The sequence below is a fragment of the Typha angustifolia genome, chromosome 10 (assembly GCF_048772165.1).
Source record: "Typha angustifolia cultivar Huaian chromosome 10, ASM4877216v1, whole genome shotgun sequence".
NCBI lineage: Eukaryota > Viridiplantae > Streptophyta > Magnoliopsida > Poales > Typhaceae > Typha > Typha angustifolia.
The window spans coordinates 7,420,640-7,432,380 of NC_133248.1; the positions used below are offsets into that span (position 1 = coordinate 7,420,640).

General features: G+C 33.3%; 1 protein-coding gene across 2 annotated transcripts; it reads right to left on the bottom strand.

The window, feature by feature from the left end:
• Positions 1 to 585: 585 nt before the first annotated feature.
• On the bottom strand, positions 586 to 9,788 carry LOC140769134 (uncharacterized). 2 transcript variants are annotated; one of them, XM_073109720.1, is made up of 8 exons: positions 9,359 to 9,788; positions 7,398 to 7,469; positions 5,712 to 5,779; positions 3,977 to 4,124; positions 3,802 to 3,885; positions 3,644 to 3,727; positions 2,226 to 2,296; positions 586 to 1,065 (listed from the first exon to the last, which is right to left on the bottom strand). In XM_073109720.1, the coding sequence occupies exons 1-7, from the start codon at positions 9,656 to 9,658 to the stop codon at positions 2,237 to 2,239; spliced, it is 816 nt and encodes a 271-aa protein (XP_072965821.1). In that variant the 5' UTR covers positions 9,659 to 9,788; the 3' UTR covers positions 586 to 1,065; positions 2,226 to 2,236. The 2 variants fall into 2 exon arrangements, with proteins under 2 accessions (XP_072965821.1, XP_072965822.1); XM_073109721.1 differs by lacking the exon at positions 2,226 to 2,296 and having other exon boundaries at positions 9,359 to 9,786.
• Between the last annotated feature and the right edge of the window lie 1,953 nt (positions 9,789 to 11,741).

Here is an 11,741-nt window from a genome sequence, read left to right on the forward strand (position 1 = left end):
TAACCCATTAAAAGGTTAGTTAAAGTTTGGCGACTACTTTAACTAGGATTATCAAATATTATTTTTATGCCGATATAAAAAGTCTTTAATCATCTCCGTCATTTTATTTTCTTTAATAAAATAGATTATTTATAATATTAGCTAAAGATAAAATATTTTTATGTAGACTTTATATATATATATATTATATATATATATATATATATATATATATATATATATATTCAAACCAAATATGTGTAAAAACCATTAAAGGTGTGCTAGTATGTGCCACCTGCACGTAAGGGTGTAGCAAGTGTGTTCAGCACAACAATCCTTAATTTTCTCTACCTTGATCCAAGAATTGGTAACTTTGCATGTTGGTCAAATTAAGAGTAGTAGATGTGTGATAATTTGGAGGAATTTGAACATCCTGTAGCAATATTTTGTGGAGAGAAAGCAAAACAACAGCAAGAATCTGAAACCTATGAAATTACTGTATCTTATCTGCATTTAACTAGGAGAAAGGATATGCACATTCTAACATATACACTGAAGATGATTAATCCTTTATCTTCCCTATTATTAACATACATGCCCATGATATAAACTTTAATCTGTTAATTTTGACTCACTGCATTCTTCAGTAAATCCACCTTAGTGTCTGCAATATTACATTCCAAAAGAAAGCTTTACTCTGTTTGTTTCAGTGGTCTGATGGAGGATTTAACTAATGAAAGAAAGCAAGAGTAGAGTATTCTTCTTTTCTGACACCAAATACTTAAATTAAGGTGGAATTCTCAGCCACATTATGTGGAGAAGGATAAATACATCACACCAGAAATCATTGAGAAGCTGTTATCATATATTTACATCTCCTTTAAAGAGTAGCTGAACACTGAAACCTACAATCACTTATCAGGAGCTCGATTCATCTTCCCGTGGTTAATCGAGTGACCAATTTCTTCAACTTCTGAATGATGGGAACTACTCAGAAGCTTCACAACTGGGTAACTAATAAGGGGTTCCCCATTCTTTAGTAGAACAATTTGAAAAGCCGACAAAGGTTCAGAATATTCTCTAGACCTGCAAACATACAAATAAAAGGATCATTTATACTGTCTTACCATTGAAGAATAATGTAATTAATGATTTCAAACTGCATTAATAAGGAACTGCTCATCGACACGAGCATAATCTTTGCACCTCCAATGTAAGCAGATTTAATAGCATCGCTATAGATTCCAGCAACTCAGACTGAGGTTTCCTAGCATAAAGACCTAATTGATCCACTAGAGTAATGGACCAGGTCAAATGACTCCTACTATCATCAAATGATTGGCTTCTATATTATTCCATAAAACTGTTTCCACTGAAGAAGGGCAAATTCGTGCTGCCATATAAGAAAAGAAGAATCTTAAGCAGTGTTACGAACCAGATCTAAACTAATCTGATCATAAGTATATTATGAGAATTTTTATGATAATAGCCTCATGAGTTAGAATTCTAATGGCTTTGATTTTGCGTGAATTAGAGGTCGGGATAAAAACTTAAAAAAGAAAACAATGGAAGCAAGTCAGAATGGGATATATCAGTAATATCCGACGTTGCGGTGGCATCGAAAGGTGGTGGACGGCCAAGGGTGGAGGTGGATAGCTGTAAAGTAGGGTAGCTTGTAATGGTCCTAGTAAAAGACAGTGGTTAAGATTTTAAAGTTTGAAAAACTTATATGATTACAATATACTTCTACGAAAATAAAGGTAATTTAATGGCTAGGATAAAAGATAAAAATAAAATAATAAAATACCTTAACTTAATAATCAATTTTACGATAATAATCAACACATAATTACTCCTATTTATAAGAGTAAAGTCCTAACGGATTATCCACTTTATTTAAATTTAAAAATGATAAATAAATCTAACTAACTAACTTGACTCGACTGAGTTAACCCACTGCGGATCATAACAAACAATTCCACTGAAGTATTACTCAAGAAAGCAAAGAAAACCAGACTTTTGAAAAATACAAAATTCCAACCGTAAAGAGCCAAAGAAATTCTACTGAATAGACTAAAGTTCAATAAGGTTAGCACTGTTATAATCCTGGATACAGCATGTATCATGTCTCCTCTTCCATTATACATAATGCTTCTGAATTAGTGGAACCTTCAGGATTGATACACTAATGTACAAGATAGTCTTGATCTTGATGTAGACTAAGCTAATCACTTGTGAGAACTTACAATGAAAGCTATTAACTGAGAGAATAGGTTGAGGTTGGAGTCTTGCTCGCGGATAAATTCCTCAAGGAATGCTATAAACAGTAGTGCAGGTGTCAGAGAAGATTTTACATAGAATATCCTACTAAGTTTTAACTTGAGAACAACCGAAGTTCACAATTATCTTCTGAGTAACAGAACATGTAATTCCATATGAAGCAAGGATATGGATATAGGATATGGATACGATCTGATACGAATACGCCGATATGGCAAATCTTAAAAAGTAAGGATAAGATATGCCTAGAATACATAGCTTATATATATCAAATAGAACATGTATGAATTAGTGAATTTTAGTACCTTTTTTTTTTATCTTATTTGAGAAATTCTATATAATTTTGAGTACAATAGTTTATATTAGGAGATCTTCAGTTAACTGATTGAAAGAACTACTGTTCGTAACAAAGAACTAGTATTAGAGTATATTACTAACTAAAATGTAGGATAAACAAGCAATCAATCTATAAATCAAAAAGAAATTGGCTATTATAACATAATTTCCTATTATAGATCATAAAATAAAAAAGCAAACTCAATCTTTGAAAAAATAGAACCCTAAAATCTGATAAGAAATGAAAGGTGATAGTCTCCTTTGATTTGGCTTTTATTGGTATAAATATATTGAAAGCATCTAAGTATCCGAAAAGTATCCACAATATTAATTTCATTTTCAATAATTTGGATGCTTTAAGGGAGTATTCTATTCCTATCTGAAAGTATCCGATGAGTATCGTATCTGATACAGTATCCAATATGGTATCGTATCTGATACAGTATCCAATATGGTATCGTATCTGATACAGTATCCAATATGGATACAAGCAAGAGTATAAAAGTATCCATGTTTCCTAGGTAGTTCCTTGAGAGGATCCACTAAAACTGAATCAAACTTTAATGTTCATTAGATTCAAAGAATCATTGTCAAATTGATGGTTAGGATACAATAATCGTGTGCTTGTATAGATCAAGAACCAAACAGGAAACACAATGCACGATCAGGTATAATGCGAGCCCTTAAGTTGTTACACTACAAATAGAACCAAAGAAGAGGCTTTAAGATTCCAATTTTGTGTACAAAGATATAGACTGTTACATAGACCATCTAAACTAATGATAGAGAAGCAAGCAATAAGCACGATCAACAGAAATTCTGTGTATTTATGTGTAGAGAACTGTAAATACTTAGCATATAGTGATGAATAGAAGAAAAAGTTAGGTAGTTTGCAGAACTAGTAAAATAGAAAGACTTAAAATATATGCAAATTGCCACCTTATATTCTTTGATTCTAAACCGACAAATAGCTTAAAATACTCAAATGCAACTATTTATCTACATTAATATATCAAGACAGGAGAATATCTATAGCATTAACAGCTACCTGACGCCGCCGGCTTTGTATAAGATAGCAGGAACGAGCTATGACATAACATGGAAGAAAGAAGCCCACAAGCTGAAGAGACACCTGAAAATAAAGAAAGAATACTTAACACTTTTGCCCTAGATGTTTCAAAGCTGAGAATGGTAATGTAACCTTACATTAAAGACCGCTGATACATCCCGCATCACACTAATATCCCTTTCGATCATGAGTATATGGCGTACAAGTAAAAGTACCATTAACTGTGTAGAACCAGAAAACATCTTCAGGCCTCTGTGGTAGTTAATTTATGAGTGCCTGCTACAAAAACTATCTATCTATCTATCAGCTTACACTGAGAACAACAGTGCGGCAATAGGTAGCACCACTTGAACCTGTAGCAGCATACTCTTCATACTCAGCTTGTAACAGCTCCTGCTCTGCAACAGCAATGGCCAGAAAATGGGAATCGCGAAGATCAATCCGAGTACCCCAGCTTTGTCTGACAAGGAAATAACAAATTAAGATAAACTTTGATAGAAAATCTTAAAAGAAAATAAAGATGAGTTAAAACAAAATCAAATCTCAGTAATATAATACAATAAGCAAAAACAAGTAGTTTAAAATTTAAAGATTGAAGCAATGAAGCTGATCTCATTTCAACAAACAAGATCAAACAGTCTCTAAAGCAACTAACTACAATATAAGATACTGATGTATAACATATAAATACATGAAATGATGAGGACAGAAGAGGAAACACAAATCAAGGTTACTAAGAAATGAGTATCAACCCCTTCATTAGGAAAACGATAAATTACAAAACTTCCACTGGTTCCTTCGAATTTGTATATAGTTTCATGATTGTAGACAACAAACATAAATCTCAAGTCTCTGTAGCAGGGATTATGTATAACCAACCTACAAACATCCATGCCACTCATTATCTTATATTATTAAAATCTTGCGTACTTTGACCCAATATGTAAAATCTACAAGTATAGATGGAATAACTTAACATAATATTTGCAGCATCGTGTTGACTTGCCTCAAGTTCTTATAAATTAAAATTAATTAAAAGAAAAACAGCTAACTGTATGACAAATGGACATATCATAGATTATCATTAATCTAAAGGTGTTTGACATAGACGCCCTCCTCAGAACAGTAATTCACACACATATTGCCCAACTGCTTACTTACCCAAAATATACATCACTCGCAAATATAAGTCAACACCTATTTGTTGGTCTCCCAAGGGCCAGCAGAAACCATTAGCAATCTTTCACTATATTCTGAACCATGCGAGGTTTTTTCCAGTAAATTGCAAATTTTGGGTTGAGATCAACCTGCATTGGATAGATCTACTTGAATCCTAGTCCAATTAGCTTCAATTTAATGATCTCCCTATTTTGTCCTAGATTTTTTGAAACTAGTACAAAAAATTTCATATGTTAGCTGATATTCAAGTTTTCAACTAGAAATTACAAAATTTGAGCTGAGAGAAGCCCCTATGGAGTAGACCTAGTTAAATCATACCATAATTAACTCTATTTTCCTACTTGCTTTAACTATGCTTTATTCAGCTTGATACAGAGAGTCACAGGGTTATCTTCAGCATGTGTATCACATAACACTGCAAAGACATGGTAAGTGCCAACCGGCACATCCCATTTAGACTACACTACAATCTTTGTTTAATTACGCATCAATTACCATCTCCAAACCTCGACGATCCAAAGACAAGAATAAGGAAAAGATTATGGACTTCCAAAATTGCTAAATGAAATATGACAGGCATAGAAAAAACAGCAACTTTTGCATAAGATGGTAAAGGAAAAGCATGTTGAAGTTTGAACCAAGAAGAAATCCTGCAAGAAGAAATCCTGAAATAGTTATGATAGACATAATAATATGCTACGATACGTACAAAAAATTAAAGCGGAGATAACAGATACAAAATGACAAATGATGCAGTTATATTTTCCCTATGAGATAATACACTTGTAAATGCTCATTTACAATAGAGCAAAAGAGATCCCCAATATTAAACTCAAAAACACAAAAAGATTTAAGTTTTATGAAGTACCTAATATCCATGGAAGATATAACAGGAGTAGATCTGGTTAGAGGAGTGGAGTAGTCTGGTGTGTAGACCTGTTAAAAAAGAAATCAAACATGATCTCTCACATATACTTTAACAACTTTAACGATCAATCAGGAAAGCAGAACTGAAAGGATATTACTATTTGATTGTTTTTCACTCACTATTTCCCCCAATTCTTATTTGTAAATTCAAGCAAGGATGGTTGTGCCAATCCGCGATCGACATGGAGCGTATTAATCGGCACAGGGCGTGCTAACCTCATGCCAATCGGCATGCCCCCAACACATCTCTACACACCGTTGGTTCGCTTTTGGTGCATTTCTAATAAATTTATAAGGGTGCTCAGATATGTTTTAGTTTCTTCGGCGAGGTAATTCTTAATTTCTTATTTGAATATATGTATTAAAGCCTATATTAGTGTCTTTTATCTTTAGATCATTTTTATAAATGGTCTATTTTATTAAAGAAATAGAAATAGTTAGGTAAAAATAAAATATTATTCAACACATAATATAATTAAATATATTTATTAATTGACAATAGTGCAATTATTAAAAATAATACTCAGTTGAATGTAGCTAATCTAACATATTCTTATATCAATTTTAACCCAATCTAAATGAATTTGACATATTAATTTCAAATTTTTTAAAATTTGAAAAAAAATTTAGGGGAAATCTAATGTAGAAAGACCTTTATAAATAACAGATTGAGATAATTGAGTTAGATCTATCACTTGTACACCCCAAATTACATTTTGAAGTGTAAATAAAAAGAATACTAAAAAAATCGTGTTTGGTGCCGATACCTAATCAGCATGGCCATCATTAAGCTCAAGTAACCTTTAGTCAATTGACACAAAATTTTTAGCCTTGAATATCACCACTAGATAGTTTACTAATTTATTTACCTAGGAGTAAATTTACTGACTAATATTACATGTACACAGAAGGCATCGTTAAAAGTAAAGGGAAATGCAACACTTCTCAAAAAACACAATTTCAAAATTAATATGCATAACTGTATGGAGATATGTACTGAAAATAAAGAGTCACAGTATTCGCAGTATGTTCTGTGCACTGCATGTCCCATAAAAGGGTCCTGGTAGCTTATCATGATTTGGGACCATGGTTCATATTCTTCAGTGATGAATCCAACCATTGGATCTATGCACAAGAAACAGTAGTAGCATGCCATGAAACTAGGCAGCTAGATGGTCTTAGGTGTGATTTCTATTCTGTAGGATGATCTCATTGTATATTCTAAATGATATTATTTTCAGGAGTGCTGCTCTCCACTGATGTTCTGATGATTTGCCAAACTATGGATTTTTCTTTTCCTTTTATTACACTCTTTTGCTTGAGTGTTTTGTTGGCTATTAGTTAAGAAACATGTAAAAAGTTTGAGGCAATGATGAATGCAAGGTGCTTGCTTTCTGTGGAGTACCACCCAATTGAGGAATCGAGGGAGTTGCAATCAGCAAAATTCCAATCAACTCCTACTTCTATGAAACTAGCAACTTGCTAGTAGCAAGCACTTGTGGGATACATACATACATATATATATATATATATATATATATATATATATATATATAGAGAGAGAGAGAGAGAGAGAGAGAGAGAGAGAGAGAGAGAGAGAGAGAGAGAGAGAGAGGTTAAAACTCACCTGGTTGCAAATTTCACAAGTGATATCCCCTTTTTTGTTGCACCATCTTTGGATACATTTTCTATGGGCAAACTGCAACAGAATGAAATAGCACTAAGCCAACAGGCTATACAAATAACTATTTAAAGACACAGAGTTAGACGTGAAGAAATGCATTTGCCTGAATTAGATTTTTCTCTCTTAATAGAGATTAATCAAAATAATAAATACCACTTTATGCTGAAACTGATTTAATTGACATGTGCATGTGAAATTTTAAATCCCTAATTGCATGCATTTAACTGGTAAGGAAGGCCATAATAGCATATCCAAAGAGTTTCTAAAGATATAACACCATGGAAGTGCTTTGCCTGGATATCTAGGTCCATAATAGTTAACTTGCTTCTTTTTCGCCTTGATCCCTTCTAACCTTACCAAACCTGACTTTCCCTAGAATACCTTAGACGTCCATATCAATAACCATAATGTAATGGAAATTCATTATTCACATTTTCCTACAATAGTCAAATTACCTAGTTGACCTAATTATTTTCTTCTGATATTTTGAGTAATAATGTAATATGACACTCCTTAAGCATTCTTTACTTCATCAATATGCAGAACCAATTAAGATATCTGCAACAGATATAATGTGATGGAAATGACTAGCTCAACTCTTAACTTTAGCAATACAAAATATCTAACTTGTTTGTTTTCATTTTAGCCCTTAGCAATCTTATACAATCCCATCCGTTTGAGCTCCTAAGAAAGAGTGGAGATGTGCGATTGGTTGGTCTGGGACGGGCATGGTGATACTTCTTTTGTAAGTCCACTCTAATTCCTTGACTATTGATGCAAGATACTGCAAATGTGATATTTACAAGTCATTGCCATCCAATATATTTCACCATGGTTAATGTGTAAAACTCATCCTTAATTGGCAGATCATACATGATGAAAAGAATTATAACAGGAGAGCGTTCAGAGGTTTCTTGAAATCAAATCTATGAAGTTCATACTTCAGAGGCACAGCAAGACATGTCAGTAACTCAACAATCAGACTGAAAATAAAATTGTTGGAGAGAACTTCAAGAGACAACACAAGAATATATGCTTGTATACTAAAAAAATCCAATAACATTTAGAAGATCAACATCCCACTATGAACTGAATTATGTTCAATATCATCAAATTGGGTCCGCAGAAAAAGACAATTTGGTCCTATAAGCAGGAGTGAGGCAACAAGAGGGTAGCTGGGTAGTCCATTTCTAGATGGTCAATCTAGTCCCTTGACTAGAATGCCATGAGAACCAAAAAGGTTAGAATGACATGAATTGCATGTCATTCTAATTGTATGAGTATTACAAAGGGAGACATGAACAGCAAACGCTCTAACAGGCACACACAAAATAAAAAAGAAAAGATTTACAAATAATGCGGCAAGCCTCTTCCAGGTATCAAATAGAATTATTTGATCCAAAAAAAAAACACTGTTTAGAAAGCAGAAAAGTTAAGATTCAGAGAGAAGTAGTATGCAAGAAATCGACTGAAACGCGCATGCAAACCAAGAATCCACACCAAAGGTCACTCACCAACATTATCACAGAAAAAAAATTTCAACCTTTACACTGAGAGGAGACAATTCAACCACCAAATGCAAAAACCGAGTAAAATTTAAAGCAGAGGAAAACAGGCCAAATATTCAACTCTCATTACAAAGTTAAAACTCATAAAAGAGGATAAAAATCTCAACCAAGAAAACCTCCCGCAGAAAAAATCCTAAAGCCAGAGTCCAGCACTTCTAAATTCTTCTTATAAAAGAGAAAAGAAGCAGAAAAAGGATACCCATATGCATCACATAAGGATCCAAAAAATTCCATCTTCAACCAAAGTAAGAACTCAGAGACCCACCCATAAGAGAGAGAGAGAGAGAGAGAGAGAGAGAGAGAGAGAGAGAGAGAGAGAGAGGGAGAGGGAGAGACCTTGAGGGTTCCATTGCAAGCGCAAGGGGCCTCCATGTCGCACTCCTCCCCTTCCTCTTGGCATATCCTGCATTCTATCACCTTCCCTCCCTCCCTACTCTCCTTTTCATCGTGATTCATATTCTCATCCATCTTACAATCCAAGATCCCTTCCTCCCCAACTCCCCCTTCCACCAACGGCGGAGCAACGCACCCACCGCCACCGGCGCCGGCGACCCCGTCGGTTAGGACGCCATTCTCAGGGTCGAAGCACGCGGAGGCGACGATCCTGTCGACGCACACCATGAAATCACCCACCATTTCTCTCTTTTCTCTCCCTCTTCTCTCTTGTTTAGGACGAGGGAGAAGAGGCGATGAACCCACTTTTATAACTTCTACAAGCAGGGGAAGAGAGAGAGAGAGAGAGACTGTTCTGTTTTCGTGCAGAGTACTAAAATAGTAAACATTGAATTAAGTGATAACAGGTAGGTCTTGCAGTGACAAGTAATAACAGTACCTTTATTTTTATTTATTTATTTATTTTAAGATCTTTGAATGCGTAGTAGATATCTTAGTGTTATACTACTGGTCGATATATAACAAGCCTAAACCAATAGGTGCATACAATACTGTAATAAAAAATTTATTAAATATTAACCCACAATATTTATAGAATAATTAAACTCATGTACCTCCGTAGTACGTAGGTTAGTACGACTCAACTAAGAGCCACGGTAATGGCCTAAGAAATTTTAATAATTAGAGTTAATATCAAGCTTTGCGGTTGGCGTTTTAGAGGAAAACTTCTTTATAGAATGATTCTAATTTTAGCCTCCAAATTTCTTTCTTATAAACATGATTATATATATATATATATATTCTATTTTTTTAATGATGCCAGTTATAGTCATATTTATAAGGAATTGTCCTCTAAAATTATTTAATGTCATTCAAACCCTGTATTTTGGGTTTACTATCTCAAAAATATTATAATATTAGAATATTATATTAATTACCTCATCATCTTCTTCATCAACACTATCTAATCTCTCTAATTCATTTCTCACTTTTCTATCTCTTCTTTTTCCATCTCACCTCAATTTCTAAGGAATAAAAAACTCATCAAAGAAACTCATCAAAGAATGTGAACTTTGCCGGAGAAGACTACGGGTGGAGTTAATGTCAATTATCATTGTCATACGATGGTGGTGCTCTCTCTAAGGAGATATTTGATGCCCAAAAGTTGAGATGGATAGAGCTGAGGGATTGGAGATTGGATGGGGGAGACGGGACAAGAGATTGAAGGGATGAAGTAGCTCATAAGAGAGTATTTTAATTTTTTATTTTTTTCCTAAAAATAATCAAATATTATATATTCCACACCATTGTTGTAGTATTTTTAAAAATATTAAACTCAAAATACAGAGGCGCATGTTAAATACCTATATAAGATAGGATGTAAATGATAATAAATACAAAACTTATGGTTATTTTTTTTTTAATCAATTTCCCTAAAAATTATTATCGCTACACTAAAATTTTATAAATTCATATCAAAGTAGTACAATTTTTATTAATGAAGCAAGTTTTAAGTTTTCTTGATTAAATTAGACTCAAAGAAAAGAAAATAGATGACACTTTTAAAATGAATTGTTAGTAATTTAGAACAACTTTTTTTAGAATAGTAAACTATTTTCATCAAAAGCTATCTTCTTTTGAGCTATCTACAATGTAAAAAAAATTAATTTGGTGCTTATAAAGCAATAATTACAGTATATATTATGATAAATAGTTTAAAAACCTACAATAAAATAGCAATAATTTTTTATCGAGGATAGAGTATTAATAAAATGAGTCATGATTTTACGTCAATACGAATACATTACGTAAATAGACAAAATCTACCTAAAGAACAATACAACAATATGAAAAAATCATTTTAATTTGTTCTTTTATTTTTTTTATTAGAGCTTACTAATACATTGGTATAAGAATAACATCCAGTATACTCAAAGATGACAGAGAAGATAGCCTTACTAATAGAACAATTAAGACTGTTAACAACTTCAGCCACCGATAAAGAATCACCCAAAACCCTAACCACTGCTAATACCATTAGCCAAGATAATTATTTAATTCTTTTAAGTATCATTTTGGTCTCGGTGAAGATTGCCTTGCAATAATAATTTAAGAAGCAAATTACTTCATATAATGCTCCATAGAGAATCTACAAATAGCAACCTCAATATCACCAACAAAGCCATCCTTCAATCTACCATCCACTCAAGCAATTAAGTCTCTATGCAAGGCAGAGTAGAGCATGTTGTAGGAGCTGGAGAGAGTTTTGCTAAGTAAAAAATTAGCAACTCCCTCTACCAAAGCGAGAGGATTAAGATCCACATTT